The sequence below is a fragment of the Mus caroli genome, unplaced genomic scaffold (assembly GCF_978045245.1).
Source record: "Mus caroli unplaced genomic scaffold, Mus_caroli_1 scaffold_4, whole genome shotgun sequence".
Lineage (NCBI taxonomy): Eukaryota > Metazoa > Chordata > Mammalia > Rodentia > Muridae > Mus > Mus caroli.
Genome location: NW_028227259.1, coordinates 35301484 through 35326932, shown reverse-complemented (window position 1 = coordinate 35326932; position 25449 = coordinate 35301484). Strand labels below are relative to the sequence as shown.

The window sequence follows — 25449 nt, the reverse complement described above, 5'->3', positions numbered from 1 at the left end:
AACTGGGCCAAAGGGTGTGTTTCTCTTTAAGAGTCAACGCGGTGGGGGCGGGGCTGAGCGTGTCTGGAACTAGCGGAGGGTGGAGGTACCAGCCGGGAAGAGCCGCCCTCGGGATTGCGCGCGCGCCGTGCGGGGGCGGGATCCAGAGACCCGTCCGCATGGCTGGCTTTGGCCCCGGATGAGGAAGTGCGGTAGGTGGGGGGGGGAGGGCTCTGTGGAAGCGGTGGAAGCTGGAGCGCCCTCGGGCCTTGGCTCCCGAAGATCTGGTAGAGTTGGCGGCGGCGGGGACAGCGGGGACGGAGGCAGCCGACGCCAAAGTGGCGGGATGAGCACGGGCCGCGGAGGAGGCCACATGGTAAGAGGCCTGGGCAGTCCCACGACCGCCTGGGGGTCCTCCGCCGGACGGTGCTGACTAAAGGGGGTCCGGGCCCCCCCAGCCTTTCAGGGAGCCGAAAGGCACCGAAGCAGTGCTGTAAGTGACAAACACCCACAGACATCCAGGAGAGCAGGCTCTACGTCCCTGGGAGAAAACCGCTTCTCAGAGTCCTGGTTCCAGGGGAAGGAGGCTCCCATTCAACCTTCATCTGCAGGGGACCCCCAACTTCTCTCCTTGGAGAGGACGACGCCCCTTGTTGGTATACGCCTTTCCTCGGCTCTGGTCGATTTGTCAGCGAAGGGAGACCCGCTTATGGTGCCAAGGGGAATTCTTTATTCAAAGGAGCGACCCCCACTTTGGTCAGCGTCTTCCAAGTCAAGGAGGTTCTCAACTTTCCCAAAAGTGACAGAGGTATCCTATCTGCAAGAAACAGATCTGTCGATCCTTTATTTTTCACTTTCACCCCAAGATAGAGGGAGGCCCTGAATTTATGATATCGTAAGTCAGCTTTTCTCCCCTTACCCCAGTCATGTCCACCAAGGGAGCTTTGGTTTTTGTGTTTTTATTAGGTCTCTTAGTATTCATTGAGCTGCTCCTCCTCTTTTGGAGTGTGATATTTGCAAGTTTGTATCTCCCACTTAACATCTTCATGACCTTGCCTCATCCCCCTGTCAGTTGCAGCCCATCCTTAACCTGGGTACTTTTTTCCTCTGAATTGTCATGAGGGCTCAAGGGAACTTTTGTGGAAAATGCTTGGTGCACAGTGAACGTTTGGTCAGTTGTTAGCATTGATATGTTAAGAAAGAAAAGTCATGTCCTCAGAGAAGCTGTTATTGGCATGAATGTATCCTCCATCACAAATTTCAACCCCCTTTTTCCACCAGAAAGGCTTTCCCTACTCCTAAGATAAAGGATTCTTCCTCTCACTTTGGATCTTGCTGTACTCCCTAAGTTAACAGAGAGCCTTGGTGAAAATCAGGAAAAAAAAATAGTAAGTTTTGGAAACATGTTAGCACTTTATCTGTTTATTTTGATATGAGGGATTTTTTTTTTTTTTTTTTATAGCTCAGGCTCAAACTCGGTAGGTAGCACAGGCTAGCCTCTAGTCCCCGTGTCTCCCCCCCCCCCCCATAATATTTTTGTTGTTGTTGTTGTTTTTGTTTTTCGAGACAGGGTTTCTCTGTGTAGCCCTGGCTGTTCTGGAACTCACTTTGTAGACCAGGCTGGCCTCGAACTCAGAAATCTGCCTGCCTCTGCCACAATCTTTTCTCACCTTATAGGACACTACTAGTTCAGGCATGCACCACCATGTGCCACTTTTTGTTTTGTTTTGAGACAAGCTCTCATATAGGCTGTGCTAGCTTCAAATTTGCTATGTAGCCAAGCCTCTGATCTTCCTGCCTCCATCTCTTCATTAAGAGTCTTAGGGAAGGAAACGTGGTGCCAGAAGCCAGAGTTCTTTGTCCAGCAAATCTGTCTAGATCTTCTCTCTCTTCAGTTGCTTTTGTTGGCAAAAAAAAAACAACAACAACAAAAAAAACAAACTTCCCCTTATCTATACATCCTCTTCAGCCTCCAGCTCTCCCGAAGTCCTTTTCCAGTATGTAAAGCATTGTAGATGGCTTCCTACCCCTCCCCCTTGGATAAATACATGAAAGTCTTTCATAGGTGGTGTCTTTTGTCAGTAGACGTCAAGAGCGTTTTCAGTTTAAGCCTCTGTTGAGAGATGGATTGCTTTTTCTGCATGTTAATAAAAAGGGAAAGGAAAACAGCCTTGATGCCTTAAGAGAGTCCCTGCACACACACTTCACATCTAAGAGCTGGGTCCCGTGTGATGATATTCTTCCTGGTCATGCTTTCAGTTTGTGTTGAGATCTTTATTAGTGGTTTGTTTTTCCTTTGAGACAGGATCTAGCTATGTAGCCCTAGCTGGCCTAACACTCACTGTGTATCAGTCTGTCCTCCACAGCCTTCTTGCCTTGGCCTCTTCCTGAGTGTTGGAATCACTGGTGTGAGCCACCACTCGTGGTCTAGGGAGGGCCTGGTAAAAGATTCTTCTTTTTCTGTCCCTCAAGAAGAGGCCTCTTCTCCAAATTCCCTCATGGAAGAATTGGATACAGTGTCTGAATGTCCCTTATGGAGGGGCTGGCTGCAGAATCTGAATCTTTGGAAAAGAAAGCCCTTTTCTCAAGGTGAGAGGAGTGCTGTGAACTCAGGGCGTGATCATTCTTGTGAGTCTTGTTTCTTGACACAAGCATGGCAGTGCTCACTGTTGTTAACAGGGTCTGTACATTCCAGTTCTAGAGGAGGGATTATTGGGGCATGGAGTTTTTCTGATCTGCTTTCTTTGTTTGTTTTTCCCTTTTTTCTTTTTTCTTCTTGCTTTACTGCTGTCAAGTTTTGCTTCCAAAACTATTGTTTTGTGGAAACGCTGAATGATGAGACATGCTGGCATTGTGAGATTTGGGGCAGCATGGTAAAATACATTCATTCTAACGTCGTGGGGGGTTGCGATGGTCCACCTTTACTGGCTTTAGTCAGGTTTTTGATTTTTTGGTAGGGTAGGAGTTCAATTACCCAAAGACACGCTGAAGAAAACCTTTGTGTCTATAGTATTCCTAAATTGCCGTAAATGCCCCTGAGCACCTATTGAAGGAAGGCATTAGCTTGAGTTAGCTTGAGCCCTGTACCCTGGTTGACACCTGTCTGTACTAAATACTGAAGCAGAGAGGAAAAGAGGGAGGTTGTCCTTTCCATCCTGGGGGTTTCTCGGGATTACTTTAGCTTGGTCATTTTGCTTGAAAAGAATAGGCCCAGGAAAGTTCATTTGAACTGAAGACATTCCAGACCCTGCAGCTAGTGAGTGGAGTCAGAGTAGGGAGGGACACCGGCTCTCGCCTTGGACACCAGAAGGTTGAACTACTCCCTATAGAGCTTTGCACTTGACACAGGTGAGAGGCCAGTTTAGTCTCAGCTCAAAAATATTATCTCTTCCTCCTTCTTTTCTTTACCCTCCCTTTTGTTTTGTTTTGTTTTGTTTTGTTTTGTTTTTTTTAAAGATTTATTTATTTATTATATGTAAGTACACTGTAGCTGTCTTCAGACACTCCAGAAGAGGGCGCCAGATCTCGTTACGGATGGTTGTGAGCCACCATGTGGTTGCTGGGAGTTGAACTCTGGACCTTTGGAAGAGCAGTCGGGTGCTCTTACCCACTGAGCCATCTCACCAGCCCGTTTTGTTTTATTTTAAACAAACTTGGTTTGGAGACAGGGTCTCCCTGTATAGCCTGTTATTTGACTGTGTAGCCCCAACTGGCCTAGAAATTTGTGTTTCCCTGGTATTGGGGTGGCAGGCTTGTTTTATGAACATCATTTTTTAGTAGAATAATTTTACTTCATATTTTGTACAAATATCACTCATTTTATAACATCTGAAATAAATCCATTCCCAAAATAATATAATACATATTTGTACACATGGCAAGAATGATTTAAGGTTGATTTTTTTGTTTTTTTGTTTTTTTTTTTGTTTTTTTCGAGACAGGGTTTCTCTGTATAGTCCTGGCTGTCCTGGAACTCACTTTGTAGACCAGGCTGGCCTCGAACTCAGAAATCCGCCTGCCTCTGCCTCCCGAGTGCTGGGATTAAAGGCGTGCGCCACCACGCCCGGCTTTAAGGTTGATTTTTAAATTTTATTTTTTTGTTTTTTTGAGACGGGGTTTCTCTATGTAGCCGTGGTTGTTTTGGAACTTAACTCTGTACACTAAGCTGGCCTTGAAGTTACAGAGATCCATCTGTCTGTCTCCTGAGTGCTGGGACATTCAGGAGATGTGTGCAACCACAGCCTGGCTTTATATTTTATTTTATGTATTTGAATGTTTCACTTGCATATATGTCTGTGTACCATATGTGTGCCTGGTACCTGGAGAGGCCAGAGAGGGCATCAGATAACCCGGGACAGGAGTTATGTTCCGTTGTGAGCCTCCGTGTGGGTGCTGGTAATGGAACCCAGATCCTCGGGACTAGCCACCTCTCCAGCCAGGTAAGACTCATTCTTAATGGGTTAATTTTTCCTCAAAACGTAAGCTACATAATGACTTGATATTCTTCTCCAGTAGCTTGGTTATAAGTATTGAGAAGGTTTAAGTTGAATTTTATAAACATGTTACTTGTTTGTTCTCTCTCTTTCTCTCTCTCTCTGTGTTTTTTTTTTTTCCCCCCCAAGAAAGGGTTTCTCTGTATAGCTGTCCTGGAACTCACTCTGCAGACCAGGCTGGCCTCAAACTCAGAAATCCCCCTGCCTCTGCCTCCCGAGTGCTGGGATTAAAGGCATGTGCCACTACTGCCCCATGTTCTTTCTTTTTACTACACAGTTATTAAGAATCTAATTTAAAACCGTTGATAGCCGGGCAGTGGTTTTCAGACACACCAGAAGAAGGCTCATTAATCTGGATCTCATTACAGATGGTTGTGAGCCACTCCGTGTGGTTGCTGGGATTTGAACTCGGGACCTCCGGAGGAGCACTCAGTGCTCTTAATCACTGAGCCATCTCATCAGCCCTGTTAGCTTGTTTGCTTGGTTTTTGTTTGGCTGGTGTTCAAATGCTGGGCCTTTTATCTTTGAAACTAGTGCTTTCCACTGAAATAACAGCTGAGACACCATAATCACTAAAGAACAGTATTCAGATGAGTTATTGTTGAGCTTATCAGCCAGGCAACACTGTTAATGCATGCTTCTTTGGGGGGGATTTTAAGGCTAGTTCTCATATAACCCAGGCTGGTCTAGAACTCTCCGTGCAATCTTAGGAGTTATCTTAACTCCTCATCAGCCTGCCTCTGCTTGTGTGTGTGTGAGTGTGTGTGTGTCTGAGGCCAGAAGAGGAATTGGATCCTATAACTCCTGGAGTTATAGGAGACTATGTTCTTGATGTGGTTGCTGGGAACCTAACTCTGGTCCTGTAGAAGACAAATGCTCTATGAACTGTAGAGTTGTGGATCTTTCATGTTAGGCATGCACTTTTTACCGAGCTACTGCCCCAACGAAAGGGAACAAATTTGGGTTTTACTCAGCAGAGAGGCTTCAAGGAAAGGTGACATCATGGAGGAAATAAAATTTAGGAAGAGACTTATAGATTAGCTTTTGAGAACACCCAAGTTCCTCTGGTGGGCAGGGGAGAAAGGGGAGGAAGGTGGCCAAGACCCAAGAAGTCTGTGTGTTTCCATAAACTGGGTTTTGTTTAAAGACCCTGTGTACCCCAGGTTGGTCATAAGTTCACAGTCCTGCTTGCTCAGGTGCTGCAGTTAAAGGTGTGCACCTTCCCACAGGGAGATAAACTTGTGTTTTACAGGATCTTTCAGCGATATTTGTGTGTACATATGATGTATGTGAATGTGAGCCTGTGTTCACAGTTGTGGGGCACACAAAAGTTGGGGCAACTTTTGGTGGTTGGTCTTCTCCTTCACTTGTAAGTCTCTAGGATTGAGTTGAGGTCAACAGTCTTCAAAAGTGAGCAGTTTACTTGGCCATCTAGTATCTTTTCCTGCACTTTGTATGCATTGTAGAAACTAGGAAAAGGAATCCAAACCAAGTTAAATCTGAGTATTTCCTCCTTTTTGCCATCAAATACCAATTACAATTATTTTCTGTTAATGCCCACATTCATAGACAAATGGCCTAAAATCTGAAGTGCTTCAGAAATAGCTAGTAGCTAGAGAAGAAAGGAAGTGTTTGTTTGTTTGTTTGTTTGTTTTCGAGACAGGGTTTCTCTGTGTAGCCCTGGCTGTCCTGGAACTCACTCTGTAGACCAGGCTGGCCTCTAACTCAGAAATCCACCTGCCCCTGCCTCCCAGGTGCTGGGATTAAAGGCATCTGCCACCAGTGCCTGCCTCTCAACACTGTCTTATTTAAAGATACTTATTTTTAGTTTTTTTTTTTGGTTTTTTCGAGACAGGGTTTCTCTGTGTAGACCGGCCTGTCCTGCAACTCACTTTGTAGACCAGGCTGGCCTCGAACTCAGAAATCTGCCTGCCTCTGCCTCCCAAGTGCTGGGATTAAAGGCATGCGACACCATGCCCGGCCTTATTTTTAGTTTTTTATATTTTATGTATGTGCATAGTGTATGTATGAGTACTATTTGTATGAAGGTGACTGTAGAGGCCTGAAGACAGCCTCAAATCTCTTGAAACTAGAATTATATGTGGTTGTTGGCCACCGCATTAGTGCTGGGAACTGTACCCAGGTACTCTGCAAGAGCAGTAAGTGCTCTGAAGTGCTGACCCATTGCTCCAGCCCCCTCAGTACTATTTCTAAGTGGAGAATCTCTGCTTTTGCCATGAGTTCCAGTGGATCTCTCCCTTTTCCTCTTCCTCTTCTTCCTCTTTCTCTTTCCTTTCATTGTATGGTTTTTGAAATCAGGTCTTTCTAACTAGCCCAGGCTGGTCTTGAATCCTAGGTTCTCTTAGCTTCAGCTTCCTAAGTGCTAGAACTACTACTATGAGTTTAACAATTTAGGCAGTTCTTATTCCTTTTTTTTTTTAAGATTTATTCATTTATTTTATGTATATGAGTACACTGTAGTTCTACAGATGGTTGTGAGCCATCATGTGGTTGCTGGGAATTGAACTCAGGACCGACCTCTGCTCACTCTGCCCCACTTGCTCCAGACCCAAGATTGATTTATTATATGTAAGTACACTGTAGCTGTCTCAGACACACCAGAAGAGGGCATCAGATCTCATTACAGATGGTTGTGAGCCACCATGTGGTTGCTGGGATTTGAACTCAGGACCTTTGGAAGCACAGTCAGTGTTTTTAACCGCTCAGCCATCTCTCTAACGTCTCTTATTCCTTTCTTTCTTTTTTTTTTTTTTTTTTTTTTTTAAAGATTTATTTATTTATTATATGTAAGTACACTGTAGCTGTCTTCAGACACTCCAGAAGAGGGCGCCAGATCTCGTTATGGATGGTTGTAAGCCACCATGTGGTTGCTGGGATTTGAACTCTGGACCTTCGGAAGAGCAGTCGGGTGCTCTTACCCACTGAGCCATCTCACCAGCCCTCTTATTCCTTTCTTAAGAGTTGGTATATATGCCTGTGTGCTGACTGCTTGCATGCCTGCCTGCCTGCCCAAGTTAATGCATACCCTCAGAGGCCAGAGGGTGTCAGATATCTTGGAGTTGGATTATAGATGGGTAGGAGCTATCTGATGGAGGTGCTGGAATCCAGGTCCTCTGCAAGAGCAGCATGTGCTCATAACCAGAGCCATCTCTTCAGCCCTCAATTTAGGTAGGCAATTTTGTTTTTGTTTGTGAGACAGGGTCACGCTATAGAGCTCTGACTGATCTAGAATCTGCTGTTAGACCAGGCTGGTCTGCATATGTAGGGTTCTGCCTTCCAAGTATTGAGGCTAAAGGTGTGTGCCATCACACCAATTAAAAAGTAAATAGTTCTTAAACTTTGTCTTTACATTTACTTAAGTATTTAGCTCTTATGTCTATAAGTGTTTTGCCTGCTTTATGCCTTGTACCACGTGTGTTCAGTGCCAGTGAAATCCAGAAGAGAGTGTTGTGTCTCTTGGGCCTGGTGTTCTGGATGTGAGCAGCTCTGCAGGTGCTGGGACCTGAACCCAGGTCCTCTGGGAGAGCAGCAAGTTCTCTGAACTGTTGAACCATAGCGCCAGTACCCTGGCCCAAAGATTTTGAAATCCTTTTTGTTTTTCTTTTTTTTTTTTTTTTTTCAAAGATTTATTTATTGTATGTAAGTACACTGTAGCCGTCTTCAGACACTCCAGAAAAGGGTACCAGATCTCATTACGGATGGTTGTGAGCCACCATGTGGTCTCGTTACAGATGGTTGTGAGCCACCATGTGGTTGCTGGGATTTGAACTCTGGACCTTCGGAAGAGCAGTCGGGTGCTCTTACCCACTGAGCCATCTCACCAGCCCTGTTTTTGTTTTTCAAGACAAGGTTTTGCTCTGTGACCCTTGCTGTCCTGTAATTCTCTCTGTAGACCAGGCTGGCAGTCAGTCTTGGAGATTCACCTGCCTCTGCCTCCCAAGTGCTGGGATTAAAGGTATGAGGCACCACTGACTTTTAACTTTTCTGTTTTCTCTTTTTATTATTTATTTGTTTGTTTGTTTGTTTATTGAATGTATATGAGTACACTGTACCTGTACAGATGGTTGTGAGCCTTCATGAGTTGGGAATTGAATTTAGGACTTCTGTTTTTAAAGATTTATTATTACACATAAATACACTGTAGCTGACTTCAGACTCTCATTACGGGTGGTTGTAAGCCACCATGTGGTTGCTGGGAATTGAACTCAGGACCTTCGGAAGAGCAGTCAGTGTTCTTAACTGCTGAGCCATCTCACCAGCCTGCCTTTTAACTTTTCATTAAAAAATGTTTAGCTTAAAGCAGGTATGGTAGCTCATATCTGCAAACTCAGCTAATGTAGGACCTCTAGTTTTGGAGCAGCCCAGGCTATTGAGCTTGGTAGCACTCTGATATCTATAGTTTCTAGACTTTAAATTGGAGACAGTTTCTTTAAAAATTTCTCTTCTCAGCCTGTGATAATGGTGCCTTTAATCCAGCACTCGGGAGGCAGAGGCATGTGGATCTCTGAATTTGAGGGCAGCCTGGTCTACAAGTGAGTTCCAGGACAGCCAAGACTGCTCAGAGAAACCCTGCCTCAGGCAAAACGAATAACCAAACAAAAATATTTCTCTTCTCTTGTTTAGGGTAGGAGAAGCTTTAAGAATCATTATGTGGGGGCTGGCGAGATGGCTCAGTGGTTAAGAGCGCCGACTGCTCTTCCAAAGGTCCCGAGTTCAAATCCCAGCAACCACATGGTGGCTCACAACCATCCGTAACAAAATCTGATTCCCTCTTCTGGAGTATCTAAGGACAGCTACAGTGTACTTACATATAATAAATAAATAAACCTTTAAAAAAAAAAAAAGAATCATTATGTGTATTGTGTGCCCCCTCGGCAGTGAACTGTAGGCATCATGCATGCTAGGCAGGCACTCTAGCAATGAGCTTCATCCTCTAGTACTACAGAATACTTAGATGGAATATTTCAGCAAGTAGCCTGTTCATTCAGGACGAAGAATTTAACTACCAACACAGTGGTACCCTCTGGAGAGCTTGGGTCTTCTGTAGCATCTTATATTAGACTTGCCACTTTCGACCTCTTCAGGTGTGGTATTAAGCTCTATAATGGGAGTGATAGTGGTTCTGCTTAGTTCATGGGGTTGTTCGGTGAATTGAACACATGTTGCCCATAAAAACTCTTGGAGAATCTCAAGAAGCAGTCAAAGGAGCTGGACTAGTTTGGAACTTGTGCTTGTCTGGGTAGGCAGAGCTCAAGTATGTAAAGTCATGGAGTTGCATTTTCCACGATCTTCCTTCAAGAGAAGAAAGGTAAATGTATTAAAAATGTCTATATACTGCTGGGTAGTGGCTGCACATGCTTTTAGTCCCAGCACTTGGGAGGCAGAGTCGAGTCCAGCCTGCTCTACGTAGTGTGTTTCAGGACAGCCAGAGCTACATACACCCTGTCTCAAGTGAGAAAACAAAAACGAGGCTGGTGCCATCCCTGCACAGGACAGGCAGAGATTAAGATCCTTGGACTTTGCTGGCTTCCTCTTCCTGTCTAGCCTTATTAATGAGCTTTAGACTAATGCGAGACTCTGTCTCAAAGGAGGCAGATAGCGTTCCTGAGAATGACACTGAAAATTGTCCTGCGCCCTCCACATGCACACACAAATACATATATTTAAAAAACACCAAAAAAAAAAAAAAGTTAAAAGCCGGGCGGTGGTGGCGCACGCCTTTAATCCCAGCACTCGGGAGGCAGAGGCAGGCGGATTTCTGAGTTCGAGACCAGCCTGGTCTACAAAGTGAGTTCCAGGACAGCCAGGGCTATACAGAGAAACCCTGTCTTGAAAAAACAAAAACAAAAAAAACAAAAAAAACAAAAACACCAACAAAACTGAGAAACTATTCCACGTCAAGTACCTCCTCTGGGATATAGCAGTGAACGGGTGTTTAAGGGCCATGTCTTGAAACCAGGTAGAAAAAGCACCTTGATTTTCTAGTTGATGTCAGGTCTGTTTTTGGATGCATGTCCGGGTCTTATCAATTTTTTTTTCAGTTCCAACTGGAAGAGGTTTTATTGGAAGGGAGAGACAAAGAAGTGGCAGAGAGAGAAGGGGGGGGGGCGAGAGAGCGAGGAGAAAGAAAGAGAGAGGATTTCTCATTTTTTTGAGATAAGATCTCTCTGTGGAGCCTTTTTCTAGCCTGGAAATCACTACAAAGACCAGGCTGATCTCAAATTCAGAGATCTGCCTGCCTCTGCCTCCTGAGTAGTGGGGTTAAAGACATGTGCCCCTAGGCCTGGCAGTTAAGTACTGTGTATTGATGAGTATCTATGCAGATGACTATAGCCTCCTACAGATGTTATAGGCGTAGATCCCCTGGAGCATGAGGTATAGGAGGTTTGGAACTATGCAACTTGGGTGCAGACTTAATGTGGGAGCCAAATTCGTGTCCTCTGCAGGGGCAGCAAATCCACCTATAACCACCTAGGCATTTTGCTGGCCTCCTTTTCCCGTTTTCTTGAGTTGGAGCTCAGTCTTAGCAAGGATAACCTTGAACTCACTATGTAGCTGAGGCTCCTCTTGAATTTGTGTCAATCTTGCCTCAGCCTCCTGAATAATAGGATCACAGCTATGAGCCACAATACCAGTGGTATTGTGGCGGTGTTGGAGATTGAACTCAGGGTTTATATCCCCTGAGTAAATGCACTGCCACTGAGCCACATTCCTTGCTTAACATTTAATGAGACTGTTCACAAGACAGTATTGTAACTAAGATCAGTGACATACCTAGTGAAGATTAAGAGATGTATTTTTCTACCAATATAGTATACATTTGGTGTCCAATAATGCTGACATTTGAAGTTGAATATGTTGTTCATAATTTTTTTTTTTTTAATGTATTTTAAGACAGGGTTTCTCTCTATAGCCCTGGCTGTCCTGGACTTGCTTTGTAGATAAGACTGGCTCTGTAGACCACAAAGATCCACCTGCCTCTGCCTACCGGGTGCTAGTATTAAAGGTATGGTGCCACCGTGCCCAGCTATTTTCCATATTTTAATCGATGTGAATGGAAATGGTTTTCTTTTACCACGTCAAGGTTTTAAACTTATATCCCTTCCTTTGATTTGTGTCAGGGTAAACCATTGATGCAAAAGACTTGACTCCATAATCTCCATCTGCCCTAATGCTGTCATCTGGAGTAGAGACCCAGCCAGTTCCACTTGATTCCTCCATGTCTGCTGTGGTACAGGAATTGTACTCGGAACTCTCAGTAAGTGTCTCCAAAGAGCTTCATGCTGAGCAGGAGCCAAGTAAGATTGCAGATGTAAAGCCTGGAGCCTCATGCTCTCCTCTAAGTCATGGCTCTCCTCTAAGTCATGGCAGGGCCTCACCCCTGGGGTTGCAGAGGACTCATGCAGAAGGTTGTCGAGAAGAAAGCTCTGAGACCTTGGATTGTCGGGGCAAGAATGGGTGGTGCGGACTAGTGGATCCTACAAGAGATCCTGTGGCTTATGAGATCTTGGATAGGGAAGAGAGACCCAAGAGCATGGAGCCAAAGGTCTTCAGAGATCAAGGAGACCAGGCACAAGTTTTCAGAGACCCATGTGAGGGAGCAAAGGAAGACCCGTGCCAACATTCCACAGCTACTAAAGAAAAGATCTGCCCCTGTCAGGTAAGAAGTGAGATCTTGATTTGGATAAGTTGACTGAGTGATAGCACTGCAGAGCAATGCCTCTAATGTAAATCACAGATGCTGTGGACAGGTAGCATATGACTTAAGTCTTGAAACATTGTCAAAAATAATGATTTTGATGTTTTTGATATAAGTCACTGCTGTGCTCTCACTATTGTATGAATTTCTCTAAAAACAAGGTGGTATTTCTACACATGCTAATAGAAAGTTATGTATCAGGCCCGGGGAGATGGCTTAATTAAAAATCAGATACCCACATAACAAGCCAGGCACAGCAGCACCTTAGTAGCACAGAGGGGCGGATCCCTGGAGTTCATTGGCTAGCCAGCTGAGCCAAATCTATGAGCTCCAGGTTCATTGGGAGACCCTAGTCAAAAAATATGGTAACAAGCTATTGAAGACTGCACCTGACTTCCACCATCGCCATCAGCACAGTGCACACATGTGCACACTCACACAGACACACACCTTTGAAATGTCCCAGAGGCCGGGCAGCGGTGGCGCATGCCTTTAATCCCAGCACTTGGGAGACAGAGGCAGGCGGATTTCTGAGTTGGAGGCAGCCTGATCTACAAAGTGAGTTCCAGGACAGCCAGGGCTATACAGAGAAACCCTGTCTAGAAAAAACAAACAAAAAAAAGAGATGTCCAGGAGAAACATTTGGGCAGGCTAATGCTACATGTAGTGGCTTCATCAGGTGGATTTTTCAGAAGCTTTTCAGGCCAAGAAACTTTATTTTTTCCTCCACAGTGCTGGGAATCAGACCCAGGTCTTGTGTAGTAGGCAAGCCATCTGCAACTGTGCTGTATACCCAGATAATGTTTATCTTTTAGGACATCAGAGGTAATCTTCATAACAGACTGAAGAACGAGTCAGAAAACCAGTTCCTTTTTAGTTTTAGTTTGTTCTGTTTCAGTTTGAAACAAGGTCTTTATGTAGCTCAGACTGGCCTTTAATGCAAGATAATCCTCCAGCTTCTTGAGTATTGGCACTACAGGGTTGCACTTCCATGCCTGACTTTGTAACCACATGGAAAATTTCATAACCTTTGTAATTCTAGTTCTAGGAGGTCCTGTGCTGTCTTCTGGCTTCCTTGAGTACCACTTACATATACACATTTTTTTTTTTTTTTTTTGTTTTTTGAGACAGGTTCTTACTATGTAGCCTTGGCTGGCCTGAAACACTCTAGTCCAAGCTGGCTTTGAACTCACAGAGATCCACTTGCTTCTGCATCTCAAGTGCTAGTGTTAAAGATATGTACCAACACACCCATCTACACCTAAAAATTTTAAAAATTAAAGAGTTCAACATTTTTGTAATCATATTAATTGAAGGATGGGAGAAAACGTACTTAGCTGAATTTGTAGATTCTTGCAGATTAGCTCCTTCGGGAGAGGTTGGATCCTCATTGTTATTCAGAGTATTAGAATGTCCCATGTTATTGATTTAAATATTCCTTTGCCTTAGTCTACTACTGCTGTGAAGAAATGCTTTGACCAACGCAACTTTAAAAGAAAGCATTTATCTGGGGGATGGGTACAGTTTCGTAGGGTGAGTCCATGAACATGGTATGGTGATGGGGAACATGGCAAGAGGCAGGCAGGCAGGCCTGGTGCTAGAGCAGTTGCTAAGAACTTCTGATCCACAAGCAAGAGGCAGAGATGTAACTGGGAATTGTGTGGCCTTTTGAAACCTCAGAGTCTACCCTATAGTGATGCATCTCCAACAGGGTCACACCTCCCAAGCCTTTCCAAATATTCTACCAGCTAGGGCACAAGCAAGCATTCATTGAGGGCATTCTCATTCAAACCACTACATCCTTCATCCATCTCTTAATTTATGTACTATTTCATCATTTTCTTCTGTGTCTTCCAGCTTCTTGGTTTGTCTGTTTGTTTGTTGAACAAGTTGTTTCTTGTAGCCCAGGCTGGTCCTTTAGTTCTTCATGTAGCCAAGGTTGACTTTGAACTTTATCCCAAGAGAAGTACTTCAAGAAAACAGTTTTAGGTTAGAGATTCAGCTCGCTTGTAGGAGGTATGCATGCAGAAGGTGCATTTGCAGCTTGTAATGCTGCAAAAACAACATGCAAAACAAGAGACACCTACAGTGTTAGCAGGTCAGTTAGGTCTGACAATGGGCTCCGTGGTAGAGCATGTAGACCTCCCTGGGGTGATCCTTAGCATCACAGTAAACAAAACATAGAATAGGATCTATAGAATTGCTGCAATGAAAAGGCAGGTGGTTCTTCATCTGATTAATAGAACTGTTAAGCATTTGGATGGCTGTCCAACAGAAGTGAGCCTACTGGACACAATTAGACTCTCAATGGACAGCATGGGGTAGCAGTAGTTCCTAGTCCTTCTCAAGTCACAAAGCTTGTGAACACTGCAGGCTTCTCAGACAAGGGGACATGCCATTTGCACAGCATTCGGGTTTATAAAGTCAGACAACCTTAAAATAAGAACCCTTACTAATCTAACAGACAACCACATAGTCAAAAGACAGCTGATGCTAGGCATGGTGGTCATCCATTATTTGAAAGGTTGAAGGAGGAAGATTGCCATTTGTTCAAGGCCAGCCTGAGCTACATAGTGAATATCAGGTGAGTAAGAGCTATATAGCAAGTCTCTGACAAATTAAGAAGGAAAGAAAAGCAAGACACCAAACAAATTAAGAAAATATATTTATACATATAATTTATAGAGTAATATCTTACCTTATGCAAAGAAAATACTTTGTTTATTTTTTTTTTTTTGTTTTTGAGACAGGGCCTCTCTATATGTGGACCAGTCTGGCCTCAAACTCAAGAGATTCATCCTTTTCTGCCTCTGTCTCCTGATGCTGGGATTAAAGGCATGGGTCACCATACATAGAGAATCTTTTTCTTTTTCTTTCTTTGGGGTTTTTGTTGTTGTTTTGAGATAGGCCTTCTCTGTGGTAGCCCTGGCTGTACTGGAACTTAATTTGCAGACTAGCTTCAAGCTCAGAGATCTACTTGCCTCTTCCTCCCAAGTGCTGGGATCAAAGGCATGCACCACCATTACCACCGGCTCATAGAGAATTCTCGAATTGATGAATTAAGAAACAAAACCCAGCTGGGAATGGCAGTATATATCTGAAATCCTAACACTCAATTAAAAAGTTAACAACTTATATACTTCAATCATGAGATATATCTTTCAACCCTTTAGAAGTTAAATGATTTATATTGGGTTTAATATAAATATTGGGCGTAATACGTGCCTATAATCACAGCACTGCGCTAGGTAGAGGAATGATTCAGGAGTTCAAGATGAGCTTCAGCTACAGAGCAAAGCCATGTTGCCTGGGTAGATGACACTGTGTCAGGACAAATATGAAAACATACATTAAAAACACTTAAATGGGAGCTGGAGAGATGACTCAGCAGAGCACTGACTGCTCTGCCCGAGGTCCTGAGTTCAATTCCCAGCAACCACATGGTGGCTCACAACCATCCGTAATGGGATTCAGTGCCCTCTTCTGGTGTGTCTGAAGACAGCGGCAATGTACTCATATACTTAACAAATAAATGAATAAATCTGTTTTTTTTTTTTTTAAAAAACACTTAAATGCAAACCAGCAAAAAGTAATTCTTGTTTATAGTTGTGTAAAAATCTTTTTTTTTAAATAAAGATTTATTTATTTATTTATTTATTTATTTATTTATTATGTATACAATGTTCTGCTTGCATTTTTGCCTGGAAGCCAGGAGAGGGCACCAGACCTCACTACAGATGGTTGCGAGCCACCATGTGGTTGCTCAGAATTGAACTCAGGACCTCTGGAAGAGCAGACGGTGCTTTTAACCTCTGAGCCATCTCTCCAGCCCGGGTAAAATCTTGTAACTATTAATTTTGTTTGATGAGGAATATTTTATTATTGGAAGAGAAAGAACTTTTTAAATTATGTATTTGTATTTATTTATTTTAAATATTTATTTATTTTAAGTATGCAAATACACTGTTGCTCTCATCAGACACATCAGAAGAGGGCATCTGATCCCATTACAGACTGTTGTAAGTCGGCGTGTGGTTGTGAGCCACCATGTGGTTGCTGGGAATTGAACTCAGGACCCAGGAAGAGCAGTCCGTACTCTTAACCACTGAGCCATCTCTCCAGTCTGTATTTTTGTTGTTGTTGTTTGTTTGTTTGAGATTATACTCTATTTCCATTTCTCCCTCCCTTTCTTCCCTTTAAACGTTTCCATATATCTCTCTTTTCTCCTTCAAATTCATGATGCCTTTTTTTTTTTTTTTTTTTTTTTTTTTTTTTTTGGTTTTTCGAGACAGGGTTTCTCTGTGTAGCCCTGGCTGTCCTGGAACTCACTTTGTAGACCAGGCTGGCCTCGAACTCAGAAATCCAACTGCCTCTGCCTCCCAAGTGCTGGGATTAAAGGCATGGACCACCATGCCCGGCCCTTCATTATACTCTTTTTTTTTTTTTTTTTTTTTTTTTTTTTTTGGTTTTTCGAGACAAGGTTTCTCTGTGTAGCCTTGGCTGTCCTGGAACTCACTTTGTAGACCAGGCTGGCCTCGAACTCAGAAATCCGCCTGCCTCTGCCTCCCGAGTGCTGGGATTAAAGGCGTGCGCCACCACTGCCCGGCCATGATGCCTATTTTTACATGGTTTCTGTATACAAAAATACATAGATATTTATATTCCTTACATATATTATATTCCAGAAATAATATTACCTGTACACTGGACAACCAGTTGGTGCCTTTCCCTGAGGACGATCACCTCTCCTGCTCTCAGCTTTCTTCATTTGCATGTGCTTTTTGTGTAGTAGATGAAGAAAAGTCCATTAAGAACGACCCTAAACCCTGCACACATAATTTAAGAATTTATTGTTTAATTTTATGTGTATGAATATTTTGCCTGTGTGAATGTATGTGCAGCATGTGTGTGCCTGGAGCCTGTGGAGGGCTGAAGCGGGCTTCAGATCTTGGAACTGGAGTTATTGATAGTTGGGAGCACCCAGGTAGGTGCTGGGACCCAAACCCAGGTCCTGTGCAAGGACGTGGCTGCTCCTTGGAATGGTGAAGGAGGAAGTTTATTGTGGATAAAAGAGAGAGCATAGCCAGAGGCAGGCACATCTGGGAGAGTCCAGAGTGGACGTGACTAGACTGAGCTGTGTCATGTAGGGAGAGGTGGGAGGAGGGGAAGGAGCCAGGTGCAGCAGCCAGAAGGCCAGAGGTACAAAAGGGGATGGTAGCCAAATGTCTGGATTATATCAAGGAAGAGCCTCTTGGGGAAGTCAGTCCAGCCCAGCCCTGGCCTGGAGAGTTGGGGTAGAGGCCAGCCATACCCTGAAGCAGGTAGTAACTGAGGATGCTGGGAGAACCTGATGGCTAGGTCTGCACTGATGTGTTAAATCACTTCAGTCTTTTGACCTGGGTTTAGAAGTAAACAGAGGCCGGGTTTCTGTCCTGGACCTCCTTTAGGCCTGCCTCCAATCCTGAGATCTACTTGTCTCTGCCTCCTGAGTGCTGGGATTAAAGGTGAGCACCGGGCTGGTGAGATGGCTCAGTGGGTAAGAGCACCCGACTACTCTTCCAGAGGTCCAGAGTTCAAATCCCAGCAACCACATGGTGGCTCACAACCATCCGTAACGAGATCTGGTGCCCTCTTCTGGAGTGTCTGAGGACAGCTACAGTGTACTTAAATATAATAAATAAATAAATCTTTAAAAAAAAAAAAAAAAAAAAAAGGTGAGCGCCACTACCACCTAGCATTTTATTTTTTAACCTTAAGGAAACAGTACCTGAGAAAGGTTCAGGGGGAGGATCAGCTACAGGAGCCAAACTCAACTGTCAAGTGATGTTTTCAGTTCTGAACTGTTCTTGTAGGAGAAAATTGAACATGATGGTACATGTAAGATTTCCTATGGAGGATGTACTAAAGATTGGTCTTATTTCAGAACTACAACAAAGATGGATGCAACCTGTGGTAGCCTCCCCCACAGATGAGGAAGCACTGAAAGTCCTCTCTGCCTCTACCAGTGTTGTTTATGATTGTTGCTGACTCCAGGTTGTAGAATGTTAATTTTTTTTTAAACCAGAACATTTATTTTATGACTGATTGAAATCCTCAAGATGAACTGGATGCTACAACAGCCCCCCTCTTGGGTTTAGGTGTTGTTCCCTCACGGAATCTATGTCTGAATCTGCAGTAGACAATCTTTAGGTGCCTCATCTGACCAGTCCCAGTATTGTTCCGTCTCTTAGCCTTGGTCCTCCAGCTATACTTTTTCTTGCGCTTAGCAGGGTAACCATATTTGCTACAGGTCGACTTCTGAAGGTGGTAGGCCTTGGAGCCACAGAGGTGGCACAGTGTGTGCGTCTTATCTCGATGCTTACCAAAGGTCCCTTCGTCATCTTGCTTCTACCGGTGAGGCCAAAGAGCCAATTAATTTTCTTTTTAATTGCTTTTTTTCTCTTCCATAATGGTAGATGTACCTGGGTTGAATATGTTGTAAAATGTTTTGGTTCCTGAATGTAATACTTTTTTTTTTATGGTTTTTCGAGACAGGGTTTCTCTGTATAACAGCTCTGGCTGTCCTGGAACTCACTTTGTAGACCAGGCTGACCTTGAACTCAGAAATCCGCCTGCCTCTGCCTCCCTAGTGCTGGGATTAAAGGCATGCGCCACCACGCCCGGCTCCGAATGTAATGCTTTTATTGAAGGCATAAGAAAAAGTTACTGTTTTCCAGCCCTAGCATACACATTCTGGAGAACATCCTGGATTTGAAGGAAAGGAACGTCATAGTAAGGAGATAGCTGTTGGTTGTTTGAAACATGCTATGTTTTACAGAAATTCATTATTTTCATGGGATGTTCACAAGACACCCAATTTTTATGATTTATGTCAATTTATTTAAAGGTTGTTGAACTTAATACCATCTAGATTACTATGTACTAACCCCAACAGCTGTGCCTAACAGAAGTGTACTGTGGATTCCGTTAAGGTGGAAAGATGGTTCAATGGTTACGTTCGCTTGCGGCTCTAACGGGTTTATTTCTTAGCATCTATGTTGCCCTGCTCACAACTACCTGTAAGACTTGTTTAAACTTTAAAAATTGTATGTGTATGTTTGTTTGTATGTAACACATGTGTAGGTGCCTGCAGAAGCAGAGAGTGCCCGAGATCCCGGGAACTGGAGTTGCCACCGTGTGGGTCATGAGAATGAGCTTGGGTCCTCTCTAAGAGCCAGCATGTGTTTTTAACCAGAAAGCTCTCTCTCCAGCTCCTAGTAAAGGGAAGTAAATAAAATTTCAATGACCTAAAAGTGAAAAGTCTTGGCAGCTGAAGAGATGGCTCTGTTGGCAAATGCTTGCTTGCTGTGCCAGCATGAGCACCCAAGCTTGATCCCTTGTGCTCACATGAAAGCCAAGAGCAGTGGCACACTTGGAATCTGCAGAATCCTTGGACTCTCACTTCTCACTGACCAGCCTAACCTATCCCTATCACCAAGAGACCCTTTCTCAAGAAACAAGGTGAGGGCTGGTTCAGATGACTCTGACCATAAAGGTGCTCACTATATAAGTTACAAGACCTGAGCTTGATCCCAAGGACCCATGTAAAGATGGAAAGAGGGAACCAATTTCATAAAGTTATTCTCTGACTTCCACATGTGCACAGAGGCAATGCCCTCCCCACAATCACACACAAAGTGATGAGGATGAGGGTGGAGGCAGAGGTGGATGGCTCTGAGCTGTACAACATCTGGCCTCCAGCTGTACTCATAGATACCTGTGCATGCACTCAGGGCTGTGTATACACAATGGAAACGTGTATTTTAAAGGAAGAAATTGATGTAGATAGGCTGTTCTTGGGTCTGCAGGGCACTATTGTCCCCTAGTTTGCTGGGTCTAAAGCAAAGACAGGGCTGTATCTAAATCATGTAAGAGTTTCCTGTGACTTCACAATTGGTGCCTCAGTTAAAGCTGAAGGCTTTCTGAATCAAGAGACAGGAAAATTCCTTTAAAAGTTACCATTTTTTTGCTCATCTCTACATACAAAGGTATAGGAAAATGGGAGATCCATCTAGGATAAAACTTCTCTTTCATTAGAATGTTGGCAATTGAATCCAGGGCTTTGTCCACTCATTAGGCACCATACCAATTGAGCTACGCCTCAGCCCTATACTATGTTTGTCAGACTCAGTAGCCCTGAGGCTGGCTCTTCCATCTGTGAGTCTTCTTTAAGAGCTACAACAGGAGCATGCTTTCTTACCCTTGCTTGTTTTGTTCTGTTTTTGAGAGGCTGGAGTTGGTTCAGAGGTTAAGAACACTTGCTCTTGCTGGAGTTCTGGGCTTGAGTGGCATCACTCTGTGTTTATTCATCTGTAACTCTAGGGAACCTGACACCCTCTTCTGACCTCTCCAGGTACCAGGCACACATAAAATAAATTAATTAAAAGCATGACCGAAAACTGGGGCTCAAGAGATGGCTCAGTGGTTATGAGCACTGGCTGTTGTTCTTCCAGAGGTCCCTAGTTCAAGTCTCAGCACCCACATGGCAGCTGTGGCCCTCTTCTGGCCTCCAAGGGTATTGTATGTAGGCAAATGGCAAAGCATCCATATATATATATATATGGATGTGTGTGTGTATATACAACACATTTTTAAATTAAAAAACCTTTTAAGACTTTTATTTTGAAGTAATTTGTGGCTTACATAAAACTGAAAAGGCAGAACAAAAGTTCAAAACTGAAATTGAGCCTCGGTTTAGTAAACTGAGGAGCCTTTTTTTCTTTTTTTGGAGACAAGGTTTGACTATATGGCCTTGCTGGCCAGGCTCTTCTTCTGTAGACCAGGTACTTAACTTGTGAAGGTTTACCCGCCTCTGCGGGGCTGCCATTAAAAGTCACCAACTCAGTCATTAACGTGCCAATTTCTCATTGATTTGCAGATGGATAAAAATTCTTCAGCAGTGTCTCTTCTTGAGATCCAGCTAGTTCTTCCTTCTCCTGTTCTTGTTCTCAACAACCCCCCTCTTTAAAGTTAACTCCCCATTTTCTTGTGAAGGGAACTAGAAGTGGCTGTAGACAGTGGTGTGAGCTGCATGCCTGAGCACAGAGAACTTTCTCTCCTGCACTGGCTTAAGCTGGCACTGTAGCAGGTGCTCCTGTACCTCTAACTCTTGATTTCAGAAGGCATTTACAGGAGCTGCATGCTGACACACACCTGCAGTCCCACCTCACAAGAAGCTGAGGCAGGACGACTATAGCTTTGTCTGCATCTGCTTCAAGTTCAGACTCCAGAGAAGTAGCCTTTTTATTTATTAACCTAAATTTGAGCTTTTCTTCAGTTCTCAATTCCTGTGACTACTGGCAGAAATCTTGGCGTTGCACTGAGCTCTGAAATAATAACTGCGTTTGTGAGCTCAGCTACCTCTGCATCTTCTATTGACTGTGGGGTTTTCTTGCTGCAGGATCTCCTCCTGAGACAATCCAATAAAAGACCTGTATGTGCAGACCTCCCTGGAGATCCACAAAAGATCAGAGGTATGCTACTTTTTTGTTGTTTATTTTTGCTTTTTCTGAGACAAGGTCTCAGTATGTAGTCCTAGCTGACCTGGAACTCATATCCACCTGCCTCTGCCTCCTGAATGCTTGGAATAAAAGCATGTATGTGACTTATACAGGGGAAGGGTTTTGTTTTTTTATGATTCACTTGTTTATGTGTATGTGTGAGCTTGCTTAAGTGTGTGTATATCACATGTGCAGGAGCCAGTGGAGGCCAGAGAAGATGTCAGAGCCATTGGATCTAGAGTTAAAGGCAGTTGTGAGTCACAGTGTGGGTGGTGGGTACCCAAACAGGGCCTATTGCAAGAACAGTAAAGCACTCTTAATTGCTGAGCCACGTTTCCAGACCCCAAATTGAGGCTTATGAGGAAAAGGTTGAGTTGTCTTCTTTTGCGTGGCTGCCAGAATACGCTCTTAGTGAGAATAGTGTTTCTTTTTTAGTTACTGTTTGTTTACTTGTTTGCTTGAGATAGGTTTTCTCTGTGCAGCTATGGCTGTCTTGGAACTTGTTTTGTAGACCAGACTGGCCTCAGACTCAGAAATCCCCCTGCCTCTGTCTTGGGAGTGCTGGGATCAAAGGTGTGGACCACCCCCACCCCGACTTCCCCCTAGCTCTCTTTGTTGTCTTTTTTATCACCTTGGGTTTTGTTTTGTTGTTTGTTGTTGCCCAGATGGGGAGGGGTGAGTGGAGAAAGAAACAGAAGAGAGGGTCAAGGGTAGGGTCTGTAAGGTTTTCCAAGGAGGCCAAGTGTGACTGGCTGCACAGGGAGGGCTGAGGCTGAGTTGGAGGCTGAGTCATGGCATTGCACAGCCTGTGGTCTTCCACTTTGATCTTCTGGTCTTGAGATCAGATCATGGTCTGACGTTTGGCAAGCAGTATGTGTGTGGTCTCTGGGGGCTGAAGCCAGCCCAGATAAGCACTTGTAACTGTCCAGTCTTTTCACAGTACTGGACTTAGAGTCAGTATTTTACAGGCACGGACTCCTTGTTATCTTTTGAGACAGGGTTTCTCTGGGCAGCCCTGGCTGTCTTGGAAGTTGATCTATAGACAAGGCTGGCCTAGAACTCACAGAGATCTGCCTGACTTTGCCACCAGGATTCTAGAATTAAAGATGTGCACCACCATGTCTTTACTATTTATCTTTTTGTTTTGTTTGGTTTGTTTTTTTGTTGTTGTTTTGTTTTTCGAGACAGGGTTTCACTGTGTAGCCCTGGCTGTCCTGGAACTCACTCAACTCTGTAGAGCAGATGGCCTCGAACTCAGAGATCCGTGCATCAGTGCATCAACATCTTCCTTTCAGGACTTTCTGTTCATCCCCCCACCCCCCCACCCCCCTTGTCAGGCTCTTACTATGTAGTCCTGGCTTTCCTGGAACTGTCTGTGTAGACTCTCCCCCAGATCAAGTAAGGCCCCATGTCCCAAAGTTTCCCCTGCCTCTCAGACATGCTCTTGGCTAGGCAGTGTTCAAAAAACGCTTCAGAATAAAATAACATCACAATGGGAGAGACTTAGAGTGGCCATAGAGGGGCAAGACCAAAGTAGCTATAGGGCTGTTTCACAAGGGAGTCTGTCCTATCAGATACATTCAGACTGGTACTCTCCTTGTTTGCTCATCTGAGGGGCTTTTATTTGTTGAAACTGGTTCTGTGTAGCCTGGATTGGCTTTGAACTTGTCTGTGTAGAGCAAGCTGGCCTCAAACTCACAGAGATCCTCCTGCCTCTGCTTTCTGAATACTAGAATCAAAGGTATGAGGTCACTGGTCCAGCTCTTTTGTTTGCTAGCTTGTTTTTGTGTGAGACAGGTTTGTGCATTCCAAGGTATCCTCCTCAGTGCTATGTAGGCAGTGGTGACTTTGAACTCGTAATCATCTTGCCTCTACTTTTCAAATGCTAGAATTTGTGGGTATAGGCCGTCACAGTGCTCATGCTGAGCAATTCATGGGCAGATCATTGTTGGGGATGATACAAAAGCAGCTTATTTCACCATGCTAAACACTGTGTAGCAAATTGGAGACGACCTTTGTTAGAATTCATATTTATGTAAACTGCTGACATCCAGTGTATATCTATCTCTCCATTGTTTACTACCTCTCCATGTCCTAGAGGTCTGGGAGTGTAGTTTGGCCGCAGAGTGTGTGCCTAAGCATGTGTGTGGTCCTGGGTTCAATTGCTAGTACTCCAAATAAGAAACTCATTAGGTCCTCCCACCTTACCCTACCCCATATAACCTGCCAGACAAGCCTCCTATCACTGAATTAATTATACCCATATTCCAAATAGTTTTCAATGATATTCTGGATGCCATCATTTTAACTGTTCTCATATGTAGTTAAATAAAGAATCAAAGAGAAAATACTGCAAGCACTGTTCCAGGCAGTATTTACATGTGTTGTTTAATCCTCTATAGCATTGAAATATGTGTACTTACCATGCTTTCTACAGAAGAACTTGGGGCTCAGGAAAGGTAGTACCATAGAGTTGAGGGGCTTCAGAGTTCTGGCTGGCTTTGAACTTGGGTTGGGGCTCCTGTTCTGTTTCCCTTCTGCTGGCATCATAGGTGTGTCTGAAGTAAAACTCCTTCATACACCCTGCATTCCACACACAAAGGTGGCTTGGTTGTTATTTTTGTTTGCTTTGTGAGTTTCATAATGACCATTTTCATACTGACTCAGAAGTGAATCGAGTAGACTGAGCTTGCATGTTCCTGTTACTCAGCTTCAGGAGTGATCAGCCTAGTCTTACAGAAAGCCACTTGTTACAACTCATTGGGTTTAGAACCATCTCAAAGAGCTATTTTATTTATATCTATTTTCAGGTAATAAGATGATCATTGAATAATAACTGTTGTAATGACAGTTTATTGTGATAGGTAGGTATACATACATACATACATACATACATCTTGGGCTTGTGAGATGGCTCAGTGGTTTAGAGCAGTGAATGTTCTTCCAGAGGTCATGAGTTCAATTCCCAGCAATCACATGGTGACTCACAACCATCTATAATGGGAAATGATACCCTCTTCTGGAATGTCTGAAGAGAGCAACAGTGTAGTCACATAAAATAAATAAGCCTTTAAAAAACCGAAAAATAAAACAAAAACTCCAGCAACTTAAGACTGAGTCAGGCTCAAATTTTTATGTGATATTCAATTATCATCTGTGAATGCCAAATAACATAATGAAAGGTGATTTTTATTTTTCAAAACTGGCTGCTTTTTTGGCTCTTTATCATAGTTTGCAAAGAACCACAAACCTACTAGTATGTCATACTGAGCTTTCTTTTTTTTTGGTTTTTCGAGACAGGGTTTCTCTGTAGCCCTGGTTGTCCTGGAACTCACTTTGTATACTGAGCTTTCTGATTGTCTTCTCAAGTTAGTCTTTGGTGTTGCCATTGGATATATGATGAAATTCATTTAGGTAGAGCAGCTTTCTTATTTTTATTTTTTAAATTATGTACTGATTTGAGTTTCATTCTCTTTTATAAAAGGAGATGTACACAATACAACTGCAACTCCGCCAGAACTCACAGAAGAGAGACAAGGTATGACAGCCAGAGGCACCAAGGGGGTGGTGGTAAGGGGACGCTAATGAAGGATGCTAGGTGGCACTGTGAGACAGCATCTGACAGCTGGGAGCAGTGCACACCCAGGAGTAGATAGGAGCATGACCAGCAGTGAGTTTTGGGAAAACAGAGCTTTCGTTACCACAGAACCTGTAACCT

The 25449-nt window shown here is 43.8% G+C and overlaps 2 protein-coding genes across 7 annotated transcripts in view; one reads left to right on the top strand and one right to left on the bottom strand.

The window, feature by feature from the left end:
- The first annotated feature begins 206 nt into the window (after positions 1 to 206).
- Prr14l (proline rich 14 like) overlaps positions 207 to 25449 on the top strand; it is a 69161-nt gene continuing 43918 nt past the window's right edge. For 2 of the 6 annotated variants that reach the window (XM_085836592.1, XM_085836590.1), the window contains exons 1-4: positions 207 to 355; positions 11615 to 12153; positions 21632 to 21704; positions 25216 to 25269. In XM_085836592.1, the coding sequence (XP_085692718.1) occupies positions 11665 to 12153; positions 21632 to 21704; positions 25216 to 25269 (616 nt within the window). In that variant the 5' untranslated portion in view covers positions 207 to 355; positions 11615 to 11664. Of the gene's footprint in view, positions 356 to 2451; positions 2569 to 11308; positions 11500 to 11614; positions 12154 to 21631; positions 21705 to 25215; positions 25270 to 25449 lie in introns of those variants that run through there. The other 4 variants (XM_085836593.1, XM_029477407.2, XM_085836594.1 and 1 more) reach the window with 4 other exon arrangements.
- LOC110294077 (large ribosomal subunit protein eL37-like) lies at positions 18286 to 20205 on the bottom strand. Its single transcript, XM_085836084.1, has 2 exons — positions 20191 to 20205; positions 18286 to 18579 (listed from the first exon to the last, which is right to left on the bottom strand). The coding sequence occupies exons 1-2, from the start codon at positions 20203 to 20205 to the stop codon at positions 18286 to 18288; spliced, it is 309 nt and encodes a 102-aa protein (XP_085692210.1).